The sequence below is a fragment of the Neolamprologus multifasciatus genome, chromosome 12, assembly GCF_963576455.1.
Source record: "Neolamprologus multifasciatus chromosome 12, fNeoMul1.2, whole genome shotgun sequence".
Lineage (NCBI taxonomy): Eukaryota > Metazoa > Chordata > Actinopteri > Cichliformes > Cichlidae > Neolamprologus > Neolamprologus multifasciatus.
Window position 1 is genome coordinate 19740116 of NC_140450.1, and position 22013 is coordinate 19762128.

At 41.9% G+C, this 22013-nt stretch overlaps 1 protein-coding gene across 2 annotated transcripts; it reads right to left on the bottom strand.

Moving 5' to 3' along the window:
* Positions 1-443: 443 nt before the first annotated feature.
* epg5 (ectopic P-granules autophagy protein 5 homolog (C. elegans)) lies at positions 444-21961 on the bottom strand. Of its 2 annotated transcripts, none has more exons than XM_085179734.1 (45): positions 21249-21961; positions 18740-19390; positions 18371-18631; positions 18091-18289; positions 17866-18005; positions 17658-17765; positions 17490-17563; positions 17213-17321; positions 15512-15626; positions 15283-15433; positions 15001-15162; positions 14747-14904; positions 14319-14470; positions 14059-14199; positions 13775-13939; positions 13569-13691; positions 13214-13476; positions 12715-12855; positions 12470-12614; positions 11727-11924; positions 11450-11557; positions 11226-11348; positions 10830-10996; positions 10503-10736; positions 10254-10377; positions 10016-10160; positions 9446-9617; positions 9186-9348; positions 8941-9083; positions 8654-8810; positions 8224-8418; positions 7914-8127; positions 7252-7439; positions 6888-7095; positions 6688-6763; positions 6139-6242; positions 5838-6013; positions 4964-5188; positions 4653-4862; positions 3380-3524; positions 2515-2757; positions 2145-2358; positions 1838-2056; positions 1606-1720; positions 444-1519 (listed from the first exon to the last, which is right to left on the bottom strand). In XM_085179734.1, the coding sequence occupies exons 1-45, from the start codon at positions 21300-21302 to the stop codon at positions 1337-1339; spliced, it is 7761 nt and encodes a 2586-aa protein (XP_085035860.1). In that variant the 5' UTR covers positions 21303-21961; the 3' UTR covers positions 444-1336. The 2 variants fall into 2 exon arrangements, with proteins under 2 accessions (XP_085035860.1, XP_085035859.1); XM_085179733.1 differs by having other exon boundaries at positions 18734-19390.
* Between the last annotated feature and the right edge of the window lie 52 nt (positions 21962-22013).

Genomic DNA, 22013 nt, shown 5'->3' on the forward strand with positions numbered 1-22013 from the left:
TTGTACCTCTAATTGCTGTCTGGACCTGTCCTGTTTGTGCTTTCAGCGGCTCCATGTGCAACATCTGGTCCCAGATTGCTGCGTTATATTGATAAATACCAGCTGTGAGGTGTTCAGTTCCCTTTATTGAGCAGTCATGTCTCTTTTGTTCTGCTTGGTTACGGAGTACACCTCCTGCAGCAGTCCTTACAGACCCATTCCTGATCACTGACTCATAAAAAAGAAACGCTTTTGACATTAACAGTCACCACATAATAACAGCAATAAGGCGAGCTGCAGGCTGCTGAAGTGCAGCTCGATGATTACTGAGATGGCACAGAGCAACAGAAGTGGTGAGTTGACAGGAGTAATTAAAGTAAGAAAGCTGTCCAGTTCTGTTCTAGCTTCAACAGCATTAAAACCTCGTTATACCATTAGCAATTTGAATAACACTGCACATACAATTCTACAAGGAAGACAAGTTGTACTTCGCTTTTCCAGACTGTAGTTTTGGACTTAACGGACACTGATGACACAACCAGAGATCACGGTTAAGGAGGTTTAAGTAGCTGAGCAGATGAAAATAACATCTCTTTGGCAGAACAAGGAAAGCACTTTTGGCTGGAAATGAACATAATACTGGCAAATGTGCTGTTACTAGACATGATCACCTCCTACTGTATACAGTACCTTGGATTGAAATATTTCAGACTGCGGATCATGGATATGCAAGCATCAGCAGCAAAAAACAAGACTTAGGTTAAGCAATGAACCCCAAATACCAGCATTCCTGGTATGCCCCACACCCTATTTTAAGAAGGTACTACCAAACCTATAGGTCTATTAAATGAGTCCTTTAACATCCTCTGAATAATCTGTGGACCCTTCATCTTTTTTTCCTGTTAGATTCCATGTACAGGTGTGAAACTCACACCCACAGAGCCTGCTGCTGAATTCTGATTCATGAGTTCCACTTCAATAAATACATGCAACATCCTCTCAAATCAAGAACAGGACCGATGGAGCTGAAAATCAACAGGCAACTTATGCAAAAAGCAACAAGGCATGAACATCAGAAGAAAATAAAGTGCCTAAATGTCAAAGATTAGCACACATGATTGCTTAAACTTCTGACGGATCTGTGTTCCTTCACTGTACTCTAGCAGTCAAGAGGTTTGTTCCTCACAAATGTTCAGTCAGCTTTAATGAGTAAGTTTCTGTCACACAAGTCCCCCGCTGACACAATAAAAAGGCAATTCAGAACAAGTGTCTTCATCACTTAAAACCTTTGTGCTCCTTCAGGATTTTTGACTCTATTGAAAAACTGTTTACTCTCAGGTAGAAGGTGAGTTCACAGTCAGCGGATAATGTGCAGGTATCTGAGGTCGGGGTATAGGAGGTTAGCTAGGAGGGCCAGCAGCCGGGGTCCATCTTTGAGACAATGTCCTGGGTAGCGAATGAACTGGACAGCCTTATTCACAGAGTCCTCTAACTCGGCATACTGCTTATTACTGGGCATGGCTTCCAGCGTCCCCAACATCTGAAACCATCGGAAAGGAAAAAAAGAAGTTATTTTTAGGTGATAATTACAAACTAGAAAATGAAACACTTCAGGTTTTTGCATACTTGCTGTGCTTTTGCAGAGAGCTGCAAGTCAGTGGTGGGTTGAAGTCGAAGCTCGCTCTCTGATGGCACTTGAATGGACAGAAAAGCTGCCAGACTGCGTACCACCACCCTGAACCTAAAGCATTGTATACATAAACAGTTAGGTTATGAACATTTGTAAATTTGTTTTACACATTTTTTACTCTTTATGGACTACAGGTGTTTTGATTTACTAATGTGCAAGCCAGCTCACCTATTAGAAACAGGAGACCTTTTTCCAAGGCCTATAGCTCCGAGCAGGCCAGAGTTCAGTCTTTCTTCTCCCAGTTGAAGCAGCCTAGTTTGAAACCTCATCAGGCCCAAGACCACACCTGATACTTCAGTCAAGCCTGCCTGTGGCTGCAGCTGCTCCGCTGAAAGATTCAAGGATTTGTGCCACCACAGAAACAGCTTGGCTTCATCAGCCGGACCGCTAGAGACAAATGAAACATGTTCATATGTTTACAGCTCACAGAGGACAAACGCTACATGCTACGCAAGAGCAAGTAAAAGGGACAAACCTGGGAAAGACCTGATTGGTCCAAGTGTTAATTAGAGCCAGAGTCCTCCTCTCATTGGCTGCTGTGTATTCACTGTTGAGACGCTGCAGAATAAAGGCGTAGAGCGTCAGGAAACTGCCTCCTGATTGGCTCTCAGAAAGGAAGTCATCTACCGTGAGCTCGGGCACCTGCAGCGATGCCAACACAGGTCCCCACCTTACAGACTCTTCCTCGGCTGAATTGAAATCACGGATGTGGAAAAAAAAATTAGTCAATTTTCGGACATCCTCTCGTTCTCTTCAAATGTTTTGAAAAGAAAAGGACTAAACCAACTTTCAGGGGAAATGGTAGAACTGAAGTAAAGGGCCGCATACCCTAAACTGTTACTTACCATGGTTGAAGTACCCTGTAATGCATGCCTCCATGATGCGTGTCATGTGTCGCACTGATGCAAGGCAACGGGAGCAGGCTGTGAGAAGGGGAAGAGTTGGAAAGCCCCTCCCCTTCCTGTCCAGCCAGGTAATGACATGGGCAGCGAGTGCCTCGCCTGTTGAGACGCCCACGCCGTTGAGCAAAGCCAAAGCATCACTGAATAGACTGCAGAACGCCATGTGCCTTTGCTCCAAATCCACCTCTGAAAGGGAACAGGAAGGAGTAGAAATAAGGCTGTAGAAATGGAGTGTCAAACATAAGGCCCAGGGCCAGAATTGGCCTGGCAAGGACTCCAATTCGGCCCAGCTTTGAAAAAAAGGAGGGCATGCAGTTTGGACTTTTAACTGTATTTTTATAAGTTTAGCAGCTTCTCCTACTGATAAAGACCTCCCCCATGACCAATCATACTACACCAAAGTAATTAAGCAATACAATAAATAAAAAAAACCCCAATTAAAATCACAGAAAGGTTCCTGTTTTGTTTGTTTGTTTGTTTTTAACAATTCTTTACAATAGAAAGTCCTGTTTTAATAAAAAAGCTTCAGAGTAAAAAGCAAAGGGATATTTTCTGCGAGCTAACAGACTCTTTCTTTCTTTTACTGAAACTCACACATTTATTTCTTACAATTACATTTATTATATTATATTTAGATATTTGAGAGATTAAATGCTCAGTTAAACTTTCACTGGTCTGGCCCACTTAGGATCAAAGTGGGCTGTATATGTGGCCCACCACGTAAAATGAGTTTGACATCTCTGTTATAGAAGACTGTTTTTACTGATGGTTGAAGATTTTCATTAGCAAGACGGTGAGGACAATTCACCTGGTGGGTTGAAGGTTATGATACTCTCCAAAAGTGTTTCCAGTTGAGCCTCCAGGCTGGTGAGGGTGATGCTGCCTCCTTGCTCCAGAGTCACCAGAGATTGTACACACCAGCAAATGTAGGCTCCAGCCTTTAGCGTCTCTTCCTGATATGAAAAACAAAACAAAACAAAAAAAAACAAAACAAAAGAAATTGTAGGGTTTTTTCGTCTTTTTTTATTTGTTGTTATACTGTTGACTATAAAATATATATCAGTTTTCGGTAAACTAAAGGTTCCTGACTGCTAAAACAGATGAAACACTTTAAATGAATTCAGGCCGAAAATGGACGTGATTATTTTACATCATTAAGTCCTATTCTTGTTTTTTTTTTTAAAGTTATTAAAGATGCTGTACAATCATTCCACCCTTGGAAAATAACTGTTTAAAGAAAATTGTAAAAAGCCCTAAATTACCAAGCCCACAATAAATGGAAGTAAACGATCGCATTTTGTCAAAAAATTAGACTATTTTTTAGACTAGTGAGGAACTGTTTATTGCTCCTTACTGTGAGAGGAAAACCTTGTAGATAATAAGTAAAATATGTCTGTTTTACATTTACAGTGAGTTTCATGCTTTATGTTAAATGTATTCTTTGTTTCACAGCTTTTTCCATGTATTTCTGCTAGATCCTGAAACAGTCGTATGTAAAGTTAGAAGGATTGTACAGAGCTTGCCAATATATTTTTTGGACACTGGATATTTTGGGGAAAAAAATCAGATTATGTATAAAATGTCGTACTGCAAACATACATCTAAAGCAACTACACAGATTGAGTGTTATGGACACCACAGTGGCTCTGTGGTAGGATTCTGGGTCAAGGAGCTCTGCCATGAAACACGCGAGTTTTCCTGTCAGTCTGCCCCAGACCAAGGCTCTGACTTACATCCTGAGTTCCCTGAAAGCTGCAACTGCTTAAGTTTAAGATTCATGTGTATGTTCCAAACCTTGCACTTTTATAGCAGGCATGCCAGTTTAGTGAACTCGAGATGCTGACAGTAATAGAAGTTGTTCAAAAATTCCTATATTCTTCAACACAAGCCATATATTTTATACAGCATAATACTATTCTAATAATTATATTTTATAATTTTCTGTCATTGGTTTGATCAAGTCAAAAGCAAGAGTTGAAACGTTCTCAGAGTAATCCATTTGCTGGTTTAGCCTGCCTTAAGAGATTTACGGCACCTTAACAAATCTGATGCAGAAAACAAACAGGATTGTAATGTCTCACCTGGTGTGGAGCTTCACCGGGGCAGGGGTGGAGCCCAGCAGCACTACGGAGTGATTTCAGCAGCAGCTGAGGTGCAGAATCAGCACTGAGAAGCAAAGAGGGAGGGTAGTGGGTGCTAACGTATCCCAGAATGCTCTGGTACGAGGACAGGTCCAGTTTGTGCCAGGGTAGAGATGTGGACTGAACCAGCAGACTGAACAGAGGCGAGTCCTGGAGGTTAAATAGGAAAAAAAAAAGAAGAAAAATGACTGAAAAAAGGAAACAGGTCTGATTCTTGATTCTGATGCGACACCACACTAGCCTGAACTCACCTGCTGACTCAGGAGTTGTTCCTCCTTTGCCAGAAAAACGAGCATGTAGAGCAGGTATACCAACATAGTGTGCGACTCTTTCTGTGTGGCCATTTCTGACACAGCTGGATATGTTGTGGAGCCGGGAGGTGTTTGTAAGTGGTCACTCAGGACGCTGACCCAGTTAACGTCACATAACACTTCTCCCATAAACAGGAAGCAGCTCTTGGGACTTCCTCTCTCCACCTGTAGGCACAAGAAGCGCAAGTAATCGAAAAAGCGCCAAACAAATCAAACCCTTTTGCTTTGGACTGTATTCAAAGTATCAGTTGCAACATCTACTTAATGCAAGGTAAATGCAAAATGCACATTTTAGGCTCCTGTTACTGTGAAAGTAGCTATAACAGTGTAAATATCAATACACTGATGCATTTATTTATAACAAATCATTAAACATCTCAGTAGTAGGAGTATTAAACCCCATAATGATGCACACATATCAAAAGTGTTTAAAGTTTAATATATTAGGTTGAATAATGTAATAGGTTGCTTGGTAACCTTCTTCATGCTTCCAATATCAATTTCTACTACTCTTCAGTGTTCACAGATAAGCATGCATTATTTTCAATCTTTAAATCAGACCTTTATTATTATGAATTCAAGTATCCTATCTATGCTAATAGATTCCACAGGATGGCCTTCAAAGATTGATTGATAGGGGCCTTGAGACACAGCTTTTTTCCAAGAACAAGGAGCTGTGACTGTATTTCTGTAAGTGCAGGCTACTAATAGAAGCTGGGGCCAAGGATCATGGTCTCAGGTTAACAAGCTTCCCTGTGACATACATGTCTAAATCAGTGTGAGGTGTTAGGGGTCTAGGGGCAAAGTATCTCACACTGAAGAGTTGCTCCATGAGCTTAGTGTCAGGGTGCAGGTGTCTCCAGGGCAGGCTGCGTAGGTGTGTGTGATACAGGTAGAGCAGGTACTCCGGTGTGCGTGGTGAGGTACAGCTCTCACAATACTGCATCATACACAGCCACAGAGCACCCCTCTGACCAGGCAGCAGACGATCTGCAACATAAACACGCACACAACGTGTAAGTAAACACATCCTTTATGGTTCTAGCTTCTCCGTGTTATTACAGCACAGACGACAAAGATCACTGCAGCTTAAACTGTTACTTGTGCATACTTGCCTCTGAACTTGTGATGAAGCAGGTCAGTGATCTGAATGTAGAGGCCAACCATACATCCTGCTGCACTCGCATCCGTCTCCAGCCAGGGGTAACACTTGATGTTACTGAGATAAAGATGCAGTTATTGAGATTATTTGTCCATAATTTGCTGTTACTCTTGGTTTGTCCTCTAAAATTAGAATCAAACTGCAGATTCACCTATCAGGTCCCTTCTATTAATGACAATGAGATGTAAAGGACATACTTTATTGACGTTCTTGTGTGCCATTCAATAAATAATTAATGCATTCTTTTTTTCTGAACAATGCTACAGAAGTGCTTTATTCTGGGTAATGTGTAGAGTGATTCAGAGGTTTGAAAGATTCAATTCAGTTAAGTAATGACTATAACCTTTAATGACTGCCCTGTGAAAAGAAACTAAGAAAACTAAGAAAGATCAGCTTATATAACTGCCCTGTCTAAAATTTGCTCTATCTATGCTCACATCTGTTTTAACTCTTGCTAACTGATAGCAGATCTTTGTTCCTGTCTGAGATGTGAGACACTTACCCGCCCTCGCCAGCGTCCACAGGAAAGATCCATGGCTTAAATAACTTCACAGTCTTACTGTGCAGGTCCTGCAGAGCTGTGAGAGTGCCATATTTCTTTTTCACAATGATGCATTACAACCGATATGCACAAAACTAGAAGTTAAACTCTATAAATGATCAGATGTTTGACATGAATGTAAGCTAATAATCTGCAGCTACCTTTCATTATTTTGCTGCTGCCCACTGACTCTCGGGCGCAGCTGTTGAGCTGCACATTGATGAGGCAACTGATCAAATGGTCCCAGAAGGAAACGACGTCCTCGATGTAGGGAGTCCAGGAAGCATAGAGGCCGAAGCTGCGGAGGTCCGTCTTACTGAGACGACTTCGTAAAAAGTAGTCACTCAGCCAATCGACTGTCTCATCCACCTGTTAGCAACAAATAAAATACAAAAACGAAGATTTAAGCGTCATAAAACTGAACAAAAACACAAACTAGCATTTTCGCAAGAAACTTCGGCTTAACGCGCAGCATGCTGACTCTTAATAGAGATGTGAATCACATATTTACAACGCCAAGACTACCTGCTGAGGAGAGAGGGTGATGGGGGACCTGTAGGTGGAGGCTGGGGGTGCGACACCACGGGTGGAGACTTCAGTGCTGCACACAGCTGCTTCAGCTTTGCCCTTGGTGCTGCGGGATGGAGGTAAACAGCCGAGCACTCGCAGAGTCACTTTCCAGCACTCCGGACTGAGCAGCTGGTTGGATGAGCCTGAGGAGGTTAAAAAAAATCCTTCTGTTGAAGAAGTTCCCAACAAAACACCCAAACTGATTATTCTTGATTAGTTCTGTAATCACAGCTGACATCAGCGGCTCCATTTGGAATAATCTCTTAACAAAAACCAGAAAAACAAAAGCCAAACAATGATGAATCACTCACTGACACGGACAATAAATTTGCATCTGTTGTTCAAAATGAACTGACTTCATTTTTCATTAATCAGTTTAATCGTAACTTGCATCCTTTCAGGAAGATTAATGCATTTTCTTAGATTCATTTTCTAAAATAAATAGCAGTCAGGGTCTAACGTGATGTGCAAGAAGGGAAAAATGGCTGTTTAATATAAGAGTCCAAGAAAGATGTCTCTTAAGGAAATTTTCATTCTTTACTACACTGAAGGGAAAGAAATGACAAAAAAAAATTGAGGGTAATCGCAATTTATCACTTCAGAACAGATCAACTCACTGGTCATGAGGAGGCGAAGGCAATCGCTGTAATGGTCGGGGAAATGATGCCGTAAAAGCCAGGTCCAGTGTTTGGTGAAAAGGTGAAAAGGCGTGAGAAACTCAGGCTCGGGGTCTCGGCCGCAGACGCAGAGAGCTCCATGGACCAATTCCAGCAAACGTGTCCTCTCCGAAAACACAGGATGGGCTTCATTCAGCCACTGAGACAAATCAAACTGCAGGGGAAAAGAGTCAGAAGTGGACATTGCAACTGGCACGTGGTTTGAGGTGTATACATCCCATTTCTCCATTCCACTTGCATGTGGACTAACCTTAGTGAGAAGCATGAAAACGACATCGGCGCTGTCGAGGGACAGCGATGTCACGACATCTTGGTAGAGAAACACCAGCTGACTGGGCGCTGCGTTGGGAGTGAAGAAGGGGGAAATGAGAGGGCAAAGCCGCCGCTGCTCCAGGATAGTCTTCAGGACACGGCCACACTCCTCTGCATTTCCCTGGATAAATACCTACACACAAAATTAAATACACTTTAATTTGAGTAGTTAATCGCAGCTAATCCATCCAACATATCTATGATGTGTGTTCTTTATGTACACAATAATGCTTTATGCCCTCTATTCAAGGTGGTTAGGGTTATTCTATATAGGGTTCTATATTTGTACTTATATATTCCACACAACAATAAATAAAAACACTGCTACTCTGCAATATGTGCATGTATTTGTTAGAGCATATACACACCTGTCCCAGTACCTCCACACATGAAGACAGGTACTGACGAGTTGGTGGATGACGGAGCGTGTCCTCACATACAAAGGAGACCACCTTGTAAAAAGCAGACACACCAACTTTCTGGACTGCAGGAGATTTTTGTGCTTTGTGCATATTCACCAAAGCCCTAAGACCATGAAACAAGGTGCACGTGAGTCAAGACATTCCCCATCTACCTTCATATATGTCAAATGGAAAATTCTATACATTATATAATGCATCTTGATATGAATGATATAAAATCTGATTGTACTGACGTGATGAAGTTTTCAGTGTGAACGGCAGCCTGGGCCAGGATTTCAGGTGGCGGAGCCATAGCATCGGTTTGAAGCTTTTTGATGTCCCTGCGCAGTGATGTTATCTGAGTCTGCACTGCCTCCTGCTTCTGCACATGCTCACACTACAAATTTACACACACACAGGCACACACACACATAGATTAATAAAACATACCAAAGCTGTAACTTAAAACGTGGCTAGCCTGCAGTGTGAGAGGTCTTACTGTGACAGTGATGTTTGCAGCTCCTTGGCATGGCTGTCCACCCTTCCCTTTACACTCCAGGGCCATGGTGACTTGCTCTGGTCGGTTCTTAAACAGTAAAGGAAGGCTCTCCAGCAGCTCCTGCTCCATTGCCACCTGCTGGGCTTCACGTGCTACAGCAATCCTGGTGCCAAGATAAATTATTTGGGAATCTGCATGCGGCTTGTTTATGTTTATAGATAATTAAAAATAAAAACTTTTATTTTATGATTTACACATACCTAGCTTGATCTTGCAAAATGCTGAGGTCCTGCTCTAACAGTTTACAGGCAGCTTTACAGTCAGTGAGACAGGCGGTAGGCACTTCAGGTACTGGTGACTTCAGCTTATGCAGTTCAGGAGCTAAATGGGGAACTGGATGTTTCTGCAGATTGGACAGGATACGCTCCCTTGCTGAATTAAGACAATATCAAATGCAAGCATTTTTAGATTTGGAAGTAAAAGTAGATTGTGGCACATATGAAAAGTGAAACAAATACACGTGTGTACAGTTGGTCTACATAATTTTGGTCTCAAAGATAAAGGAGAAAAGGGAATTAAATCAACAAGAGAACAATTCTTCATTACAGGAGAGTTTCTGACATGTAATAGCAGGAAAAACACTAACAAATAAAAAGTGAAAATGTCTCCTGTGAAAAATATCTCGAACAGAGAATATATTATTTATTGTTCTGAAGCTGACACACAGTATATAAACTTCTTACAGAATTGCATTTTTGGTATCTGTATTTTTTTTTTTTTTTTAAATTAACCCCTGCTTAATCGTTTGGCTATAAAGCTTGGCTCCGTACCATTGCTGAGGCTGGTGTAGTCAGTGAAACCAGAGGTTTGAGTCTGGAGGAATGTTGGCTCACTCTGCACCTTCTTCCAAAGAGACAAAACTTCCCTCTGATCATATTGTAGACGCTCCTGGTCCACATATTCCAGCCAAAGTTCCTACAAAAACCCCCCAAAAAACAACACAAAACAAAAACAATTAATAAATGGATAATATATTGTAATATATATTTAAAAAAAAATTATACTCACCTGATGCCGCTGCATGACCTGTGCCAGTCTGTGTGGTTCATACTCTGGAGGAAGAGAGGGAAGATACACTTCTTGCTTCTGCAGAGTCTCGTCATCCAGCCACACAGAAAATACTCCAAACAACCTGTAGACAAACAAACAAGCAGCTGAGAATTTAGAGCCTGCCATAGCCTGGAATGTAGGAAATGATCTTTAAACAAAAAATAAGAAAGATTTTATAAAAGCTCTGTGTCAGGATCAGCACCATACCTGACCAGTTCTGTATGTAGCTGAGGAGAAGTGAGGTAAGGTGGCCCGGGATTATTGGGGGTTTCGTCACCCTGGTCTGATGAGGGTGTGTTTGGTGGGAGTACCCGGAGGGCCTGACTGGCAGCGTGGTGGAAGTCAGACACTTCCTGTATTCTCTGCCTCAGATCTCGGAGGAAAGCAGCCTGGGAAGAGGCCTGGAAGAACCTCTTGCCGATACATCCTCCTGCAGCCAGCCTGTTAGAGACACATGGACAGATAGATACAGATTCTGCCTATTCTCTGCTTTCTTTGACTGGGGATCATAACACATGAGCATGTTTATCATACCCGTACTCAGGTCCAGGCTGTCTAAGGTAGAGCTGCAGGAATTTCTGCCAGATGAGGGGTAGGAGGGGGTGATCAGGTGGTGTAGCTGCGGCCTGATATGCCCAACGATATACCTGAAGCCTCTGCAGAGACGGGGCTACCGGCAACTTAAGCCTCTGTTGAGCCTTCTGGCTCAGAAACAGAAATATTGTTAACATCATCTAAACACAACACTCCAAATCATTGAACAGCAGTAGACCAGGATCCTAAGTACTTTCTATGATATTTCTGCTCTTTAGTTTTGCAAAGTCTGTTCACTTTTATTCAAAGGTCATAGAGTACATCTTCTCTGAAGAAGGATGTAAAATGTCACATCATGTGATGAGATAATGAACCTATTACTGATAAACTGTCTACCTTTAAGGCTTGTTCGGGGGAGATATTAAACTCTGACAGGAGTTCATGCTCAACACAGCGCCTCAGCTGAGAATCTTCCTCAAACACACCCTCCATATTCAGCACCATCCAGGCAAACCAGATCTAAAGAAAACATAAATGTTAACAGGCCAGTGAGGATGGAGAATTCTACTAATGTGATCAATTGTATTTACACATGCGGCTGTTGCCTTGTTGTCTCTCACCTCAGCACTCAAGGATTGGCCCTCGATGAAGGAGGGTGTGGCATTTCCAGAAATCCAGCCAACCAGAGAAGAGAGCAGACCCCGGTCTCCATGATAACCCAAAGCAGTCTGCAGAAAGTATGAAAAACAGTAAAAAAAACAGAAACCCCCCCAAACATTGCTGCTAATTAGCTTTCCTCACCTTATTCCCGGTCTGTTTGGTTTGTGTCTCATTAAATATTAATGTGAAGTTCAGAGGTTGCTTAATCATGCAAATCAAACATCACTTTGTAAATACCTTATGTTGCTGGTACAGGAGTTTTTGGACACATTCCTCCTGGTGGTAAGTGAAGGCAGCGCAGCAGATCTGATCCATGAGGAACAGGACTGTTTTGTCTCTGTACCACAAGTTCTGTTGAGTCAGAATTCCCACCCAAAACTCCAGAACTGCTGCAGCTCCAACAAGGCCTGGTTTCGAACTTTCTACCACATGACTCTGAAAGATGAATTAGAAAATGAGTAATGAGTCCCAAAGTAATAAGGACTGAATTATTGAGTGTGTTTAAATGTAAAAACCCTTCTAACATGGTTTAGCTGCCTCAAAATTTGTTCAACTACCCCGAATAATTAAATTAAATAGAACTTTATTTATATAGTGCCAATTCACTACCACAGTCAGCTCAAGGTGCTTTATATTATAAGGTGTCGACCCTATAATAATAGAGAGAAAACCCTAACAATCAGATGACCCCCTATGAGCAATATTTGGTGACAGTGGGAAGGAAAAAACTCCCTTTTAACAGGAAGAAACCTCCAGAAAAGGCTTAGAGAGGGGCAGCAATGTCGAGGGTGAGGAAAAGACTTGGTAATTTAATTACTGTTTCATAGTAATTTAAACAACAAAAAATAAATGCACATTATTGCATTTTCCCAGACACACAATAATTAAAATCTGCTTCTTTTCCATATTTTTTTTTTCATCGTTTCTCATATAAATTCAGGAATCTTGCACACAACATGCACAAAAGTTTCACCATGCACCTGAATGACACTGTTCAGCAGACGGACGTTGTCTCCATAACTGGTTCCAGTGAGAAGTGGCGCCACTCGATGCGTGACCTGCTGCGTCATGCCCTGAGGACACACGCTGTCGTACTGCAAGAACAACTGAATACAGCTTACAAACCTGCCATTAACAAAGAGCAAGACAAGAGATGTCGGAATAAAGTCAGTGCTCGAGTTAGCTGCAGATTTTACATGTGTTACGAAGGATGCCTGTTTCTTACTGAGCGTTGTTGAGCAGGTAGTAGCTAAGAGGATAGGTTGGGGGTAGGATGTTATCTAACAGATGCACAGCAGCTCTCAGATGGCGAGACTGAATCAGACTTTTCAACAAGCCAACACCATCAGTACAGAAATGTTCCAGGCTGAAAAAATAAAGACAAAATCCACACAAGATTATTCAACTTATACATGTGATTGCCATACAACTAAAGTTAGAAACCTCGCGCATCTACACCTTACATAATATACTGTAGCTATATTAGCCCCTGATACACTTTTGCTGAAAAGCAAGAGTTCTATTTGCAACATTAATTCATTAATATTTGTATATCAAATTGTGTTAAATTATTTTATCATATTTTGTATTATTTTCAAATTGTTTTTGCCTTTCTTGGGTAAAACAAGGCTGAGTTTTCAAAAACTACACCCATCTCTAACCAGTTCAATCCTTCACAATGTGTAAGTCAGCCGTAAATGTTCTCCTAGTGTGTGAATACAAACCTATGTCCCACGATTGTCATTGCAATGGACAGGTAGCATCCAATCGGTATGCCTGCTTTTACAGCCCTCAGAACAGAGTGCATGCTAGGAGAGTGCGTAAGCTCTGGAGGTGGGTTGGATGCCAAAGCAGGGACCACCCAGGCTCCTTTAGGGTTCTGAGAATTGCCATGAAGCTTCAGCCTCAGCAGCAGCTGCCATGCCCACTGACTAAAGGATGCTTCAGGAGATACGCCCAAACGAAGGACACTTGCAAGGTAAGAGACCTGAAAGGAGATCGAAAGAGAGAGAATGATGTGTAATGCAGAAATAAGCATTAAAGACTTCAGCAGATGTGAGGCAAGTGTAAATGTGTCACCTGTTTGATTCCCTCTGATATGAGCCCACTGTATGGTTTGTCTGTAAGGTACTTCTGATAGGCTTCAGCCACCAGCAGTGCCACCTCATTGTGGAGAATTGAAGGCAGGAACAAAGAGCCATCCTACATAAGGAAACAAGGTTAGTGAAGGTTGGTAGTGACAAACTCATGAACGCACTGTCAGGAGTCTAAGACATCCTCTCTACCTGAGTGTTGAACCCCCAGTTCAGACCCTCAAGGATGACACAGGCCAGCCGGTTCTCTACAGCTGACAGAGGATGCTGAAGGAGCCACGCTCCAATCACGCATATTTCTTCTTGCTGCGGCTGCCAAAGACTCAGAGGTAGCTCTTTACACAAGTACAAAGCCACCTACACACACACGAAACATGCAAATAAAAACACACGAGTGTCACATGGATCAAATGCAACATTTGATGACTAAAAACTATGTACAGCTAAAACCTTTAATATGAAATCACAATACCAACCATTCCCACAGTCTGTATGGTGTCCCTCAGTCTCTCAAGGAGCACCGAGATAACATATGGGTGGGCTGCTGCTATAGCAGCCAGTAACTCCCTCCCCACCTTGGAGTAGGTTTCTCTGGTGGACACACTCACATAAGAGACCTGAAGCAAAAATGAGGAAATGGATGTCAGGTGGAGACAGTACAGATCCTAATCAGGGATGATGAATTGTGTTGTGTTACAAAGTTGATACTAGTTTCAGAAAAATTAGCCCCCCCTACCTGGTAAATCAGGAGAGTTATAGTGGTGATGAATTGTGAGTCAGAGCGCTGAGTGGGTGTCGCCATTTGTGCTAATGCAGTGAGGAGCGAGATGCCGTCAGAGCTGTTCACCTCACACAGCCACTGTTCAAAACTCGCCTGATGCTGTGGGTCTGTATCCGAGAGAAAAAATAAAATCACAATGACAACTCCAGACTAAGAAGACCGACATGATGTAACTTTAGATCCAGGAAAGAAGCACAATAGAAAATTAGTTTAACAAGTTTGTTCAAAGCTCAAATTGAATGTTTTTGGGATATTTTAAAAAGTTCCTTTTTAATATGATGATGAAACTGAGTGGACACTTCTGTGCATTAACATATTCAACAGGCAAGTTTTAAGGATGTGAAAGCTAAAATTTTGTGTATCTTATGTGTGTTTAATTGTACCTCTGAGAGCCTGAATGCAGGAGTATGTGTCACCAGCTGTGCTGAGTGTTTCTAGCCCTGCAGTCTCTGCGCTCTGCATAACATAAAGGATCTTCCAGAGCATGGAGCTGGACAAAGTCCCATATGGCATCTCAGACATAAACAACCAAATGCCCAGCCTGTGGAGGATGAACACACAAAATAAATATCAAATATCAAAGTCTGTAAAGTAAATTGCTCCCAGTTAAAATGGAAACTTGAGGCTAACTCCTCACCTTTTGTTTCTGAGTACATGTAAAACAGCTCGGAGGAAAAGATGATCATATTCTATCTGCAGTTTTTCCAAAGACAGAGAGTGTACTTGAGAGCTAGATCCAGCGGCATCAGTCACACTCACGTACTGGGCCCAGTGATCACTCACATAGCAAACTGTCATTCTGGGGGAGAGCAGAAAAGAAAAGCCAAACATAACATTTTATTAATGCATCCTCTGACTTTGTGATATGGCCTGAGAAGTGTCAGGACATAGAAGCTGCTTATGTGCTTGGCGAACTGACCGTATGATGTGCCCTATTCGTTTGACTAGCTGTCTGTATCGGGATCTGTTATAGGTTTGTAGGCCGAGAGCGAGAATTTCAATGAGCGAGGAAGCGAAAGCAAACACCCGCATCATCTTCTGACTGGAGCAGGCCTGGGGCTCATACACACCTGGGGACAGACGCACCTGTTAGTTCACACCGTGAGTCAAACAAACTAACAGACAGATGGGTCAACTGACTCTCTTACCCTGCTTGCTCATCCCAAGCATGTATGAGTAGAGCTGCTGGAAGGGGAACTGGGTAATCAATAAAATCAGATCTTCCTCACATAGTAGCAACCAGCTGGTTTCTGGGTCCTCATCCTAAACACAGAAGACAACAATGTCGTTAGGGGCCGACTTACTACATGTTGCGTGTATTTGCAATATGCTACGACTGGCATTTTTTAATTTTTGTTTTTTTGGCAAAATATAAAGCAGAAGCTACTTGCTTTTTTTTAACAGTACACAGTAATAACATGTTGAAAAATAATCACAAATGTGTTTTTTAAAATAATGTGACTTTTAAAAGCTTTGAAAACACCACAGTTCCTAGGCAACACATTAGTACTGGCAGCAGTTGTGGTTTTAAGCCAGCAGACTGATATTTAAATGGTCATAGGTGTTCATTTAGCACAATTTCTCTGTAGATCATTGATGTGACTCAAGATCAGAAGACAGACCAGAACATTTTGTTTTAAAAAGCACTCTCTACAAATTTACAATCTGTGACAGCTCTTCTTTACAAACAAGCAGACTGAAAATCTATTATCGCCTGCATCATAACTGGTGAAAGAAAACAAGAAAAAGAGACCCTATTTTCAGAGACTATAACATTTTGATACTTCTTAAAAACTTATTGGTTATTTCCAATAAACATAATAGAAAATGTATCTGATTTTAAGACCTGTTGCTTAGCAGGTCCTAAAATAAGATAAATACAACCTCAGATGACCCACTACACCATGTCATTGTTTATTTAACAAAACCAAAGCTAAAATGGAGAAGCAGTGTCTAAAAATATCAAGTAGACCCTCACTGCTTTCACAGGAATTGAAAGGGTAAATAGCAGTCAGGTGCTGCTAATCAAATGCACTTGATTAACTGATCATCGGCAAGTATGAGCACCTTTATAAAAACAGAAGTTCTGGCAGTTAGCTGGTCTGGAGCGTTCAGGTGTGTTAACACAATGTCAAGGAGGTAAGACGTCAGCATTGATTAAAAAAAAAAAAAGAAAAGAAAAAAGGACTTGTTTCTACTAATTAACCTGGGAAAAGAAATCCATTATTCAGTAAGAAAGTTCATGACAGTACAACGAGAAGACTGAACAGGCATGGAGTGTTCACGGAGGAAAGCGTTTCCTCTCTAAAAAAGAGCAGGATGGCTGAGGTTTGTAGAGCTACATCTGAACAAGAGTGCTAATTTTAAGACCTGCTGACTTCCTGTAATTTTTTTTGTGTGTTCTGATACATAAAACCTTAAAAATAAAAGAGGATGAAGTTTCTTTCTCTTATTTTGTAAGCATGTATGCACCAAAACTGGCCACATTTCACCTAGAGGGCACCAAGGAACCATCTACGGGGCAGACAATAGTCAGTGAGGAGTTAATGTACCTACATTTATTTACAGCTGCTTCTGAATGATATTTTATATAATAATAATAATTTTATTTTCACAAATAAGCTAACAATACTGCATGAGAAGTTCAATTGAAAAAAACTTTTTTTAAAATTTAAAACTATTTTCTTTTTATTGCCATGTCATGTTTACAATTTCTATGGTACAAATGTACATCTGAAATGGTTAACTTGCACCTCGTACTTTAAATGATTCACTGTTGTTGTTTATTGCAAAAAGAAGTGAACTGTGCCTCTTTCTTCAAAATGAAATTGTTACATTAATAAACTTACCTCCTCTCCACCTTCATCCACTAAGGTCCAGTTGCCAGATTCTTGTCCCAAAGCACCTGAGCTCTGGCTCTCACACGGCTTCATGTGGCCCAGGAACTCTGCACGATGTCTGAGTCAAAACAAGCAAAAAAAAAAGCTACACATTCTGAGATCTTAGACTGTTGGCCCTTAAAAAGATGACCTGGATTCTCATGGAAGCCAAAAGCATAATTTGCAGTGTATAGCTCACAGTCAGTGGGTGAAAAGAAGAAACTCATGTAGAGACTTGCATTTTTACCTGGCAGGTGACATTAAAATGGCCAGAGCTTGCATAAATTGCTGAACTCCAGAGGTGTTCCCCCAAACTTGGATCTGGGTAAGATAATAAAGAAGAACTCTACTCCTCTGTATGTATAGCAATTGACGTGATAAAATGATAAATGACAGGCGTGTGTTCCTAACTAACCTGAAGGAAGTGTGCAGCCCACTTTCCCACCCCAGCAGGACAGCACAGAAGATGGCACAGGAGGTACAGGTGCTCCCCTGACCCTCCAACATGCAGCAGGACGGCGACCTGGAGAATAGACCAGGAACACATGAAGGATTGCAACATCAAATTGCCTTGACCACTGGGGCAGTAAGTTTGAAAAATGGTTTGGGGTTTGTGTGTATACCAATCTCTCAAGCCAGTGATGGATGTCTGACTGGAACTGTGTGTCATCAAGGACTCTTCGTGTGAAACTAAACAGGACGCTGATGGCCTCTTTCAGAGGTTGGAGAGAACACGGCTGTGTTTGGCCATCTAACTGAAAATCTGAGACAGCAACAGACAAAACTGATGTAACACATACATTTTACACTAGTAATATCAGAAGTACAGGTAAAATAATTCTTCCCACCTTTTATAAGACTGTACAGGTATGATTCCACCTGCAGACGTGACAGCAGAGCGGTGTACGCATGCAGCACGACCTTTTGATGGAGCAGCTCACTGCAAGCTTCAAACAGTCTTCTCAGCTCAGCCTGCACACTCTCACTAAACTCTGCTTGCTGGAAGCGGTGATATCCACATACCTTTGTCTGATCTGCACACACACCCTGTAGGATAGAAATTATAAGTGCGAATGCAATAGTGGGACATTTGATCTTTCTGTACTATAGATGTTTTGTAAAACACACCTGAAGTGTGAGCTGTTCATCTCTGAAGCTCCACAGACGATTCTGTGTGCTTTTGCACTCAGATGACTGTGTGTGAAGCTGTGTGTGCGACTGGGTCAGCTGTCTGCGGCAGCGCCAGTAGTTCTGCAACAGTTCAGTCAGTTCGTGTTTCTCCTGCCGCGCCAGAGCACAAAACTGTGCTGCACAAACCTCAACCCCCTCCAGCCATGCTCGCAACCCTCCGCCTGGCTCCCAAACACTCAGCTGCTCCAGTGAGAACGGCTACAGAGCAAAAAGATGAAATAATACAGTAATACAGACCATTTTATTGTAAATAAAACTTAGCATTAGCAATAAATTTGATCTCATGGTACATTAGATCACCTGAACCTCTAAAGCTGTTTTGGGTAATTCTGGGTAGAGTTTGCTCCGAGAAAGGTCGGCCACGGACTCCAAAGGCCGCAAACTTGGAGGAGAAGATTCCTGCTCAGGAAGCGCCAAAACTGCAGGTTCCTTTCCACATGTTTCCACAGCTTCCCCACAGAACTGTATCACTGAAGCTTCTTCTAGTGTAGGAAGAGACGGATACAGTGCTGGGGCACTTGGGACATTTGAAGCTTCAAACTGAGTTAAAACACACAGCTGATTCCATGACTGTTCATCCTTTTCAAGCTCAGTGGTTTGTGGCACAATTTTAAGCCCAGCCCCCTGAGCTTCCTGCACATCAGCCTCCTCTTCCTCCTTTTTGGACTCTTGCGCTGTGACCTGTGATGTCACTGTTGAGGAGTTCAGACTTGGCTGTAGAGTCTTACTCAGCAATGATGCTGTGTTTTCTGCCTGTTGCTTCTCAGAGGGCAGGTCTGATGACTGTGCTGTGGCTTCAGGACTCTGAACAGTGTCTAGCTTATTCTCCTCCTCCTCCTTTTCCTGATAGGGCAGACTCAGGGGGATCTCAGTGAAGTCAGAAGTGGAGGCCTCAGGTACAGCTGAGGGAGCTGGGGCTCTTTTGTCTTCCTCTGCCTGCTTCTGCTTCCTGACCAGCTGTGTGCAAAAAAAAAAAGAAAAAGAAAAAAAAATCAACAATGACGCATCAATTTCTCCTTGGAGGACAACCAAGCTTGTGTAACAGCTTTTTACATGTGACCATAGTCATGTGAGTACAGAACAAACACTGTTATGAATGTGCCAAAAAATAATCTGCATTTGTAATCATGGATATTTTTGTTGTTTGGATCATGGTGGTATGTTAAATTTATGTGTTTTGCAAGTCATTTGATTTATTATCAATCTCTAAAGAATAAAAGTACAGGCTGAAAGAAAAAAAAGAAAAAGGAAAAACAAAGTGCCTTCACAACAGCTTCAACTTGCATTGGTACACGCTCCAAGTCTCTGAGAGGATCAAGCAGGGATCAAGCTGTTTTTTCATAGGATAGCTACCCGTGTGGTGTTTTGGTGACTGGGGCAGAGTGTCTAATATTTCAGTTTTCAGTTTAAAATCTCCCAACAAGGTTTAACAGGGATGAGACCTGGACACTGCAAAAAACCACAGCATATGACTCGCATCATTTACAAAAAAATCAAACCAATTTACTGAACCTCTCTGGTTCCATGGATGGGGTTACTATACTTACTGACTATAACTGATAGTTCCTCTTTGCTTTGTGATTTGTTTTACCCTCAGATGGCAGGAAATTGCATGTTCAGCAACAACCCAGGAACCACCAAAACTCACGTGGCTCTGCCATGAATGGGAAAGTGTTAGAACACTAGTGTCACTGTCCACAGTGAAGTGAGTTTTACATTGTCATTGCGAGGGTGTTGTCCAAGAAAGAAGCTCCTGTTCTAAAATCGACACCTTCAAGATCAACTGAAATTTGTAGCTGCCTACATGAAGAGGCCAAATGCTCTCTGGTTTTAAAGTAACATGACAAGAGGTATGTTTGGAGAAGTCAAGGTGAAGCTTTCGACCTGAAGAACACTGTATCAACTGTCAAGTCTTGTGGAGGTAGCATCATGCTCTGGGGCTGTTTTGCTGCCAGTGGTACTGGTACATTGCACAAAGTGGATGGAATAATGAGGGAGGACCACTTCAAAATACTTCAACTTCATCTCAAATCGACAGCTAGATGGCTGAAACTTGGACAATGCTGGGTGTTCCAAATGGACAATGATCCCAAATACACATCCAAATTTGTTTTAGAATGGATAAAGCAGGTTAATATTAAGCTTCTGGAATTGGCTCCCGAGTCCCGAAAGCCCCAAACTTGACCTTACTGAAAATTTGTGGACTAAGCTTAAAAGAACAGGAAACTAGGTAACTTAAATGAACTCTACCAATTCTGCCAAGAAGAGTGGTCAAATATTCAGCCAGAATTATCCCCGAATCTTTGTTGATAGGCACAAAAAGTGTCTGGTAGAGGTGTAATTTGCTAATATTATTTGGATATGTAAGAGCCTGTATGTAAAATTTCAACATTCTGTGGATTAGTGAAAATCGAAAATAAATTCAAGTGTGTGTACCTAATTCTTGATTTTTTCTAAACTCATTTAAGATGTATTCTGTACAATCATCAAACCTGAAAAAGAACAGTTCGAAAAAACAAAAAACAAACATTAAAAGCTCAAAACTACAATGACAATCATGCCCATGATGAGTGATTATAAACTGTCAAGGGAAAGCAGCAGATCCCCTCTCTAGATGGTTCACGGGTTCAATACTTTCATTCTTGTCACCTGTCTGTATCGAAGTGGATACCTGCAACTGTCCCTATATGTGAAGAGAAATGTATTTTACTGGGATGTTCACTCTGTTTGGGACGTTTATACTTTGAAGGCCCTTCATTCCCTCGTGAAAAGAGAAGAAGGTAAACAATACCTGTAAGGTACTTGGTTTAATCACCTGAGATTTTCCGCTGGCCTTTGCTTTGTTCTTCTTTGGTCTCACAGCCTCCATTTTTAGTGTCTGTTCGTGTCCGCATCAGCTGTTTTTAGAGCTCAGATCACTCTCACAAACAGCTGACTGAGGAGTTTCCTGGTGGAAATGATGCCGATCACCTGAAAACCGCTGATCAGCTGATCAGTCATTATAGGTGATCTAAATATACCAAAAACAACAGGCGACCATTAGCTGGAACAGACAGCGAGGTATTTCCTGTGATAAGCACCCCGTGGCTAGTTGTGCTGACAAGATAAACACAGTCACTGACTGTAAACAAAACACACTTTTATATTCCGTTGACAGGATTCATCTGCGGAGAATATCAACATTAGCAGGCCACCTCGCGTGAACAAAATATTCAGACAGCACATTTTGGGGAAAACGAAACCATGAAGCCCCACGGAGGTACAGTTGGTGACACTGTACGAAGGCTAAGCTACGCTAACGCCGAGCCACTCGCCCGTTAGGCGGTGTTTCTATTGAGTTGTTTATTTACCAGCGGCTCTCGGTTTTCCGTGCTGCTGCTCACATAATAAGAAATCAAATTTCCACTCGTCCCAGAGAGTGAGACGCAGTGACAACCACGTCCGCTGCCAGGCTGCTGTTTGTTTTGTTTGTTCCAGGAACTCCTCGATCAAAATCTCTGATCACGTGACTGCTCCACCTCTCTACGGAGTAGCAGATAGGCCAAACCTAATAGGCAAAGACGATTTTCTGTCAAATGTT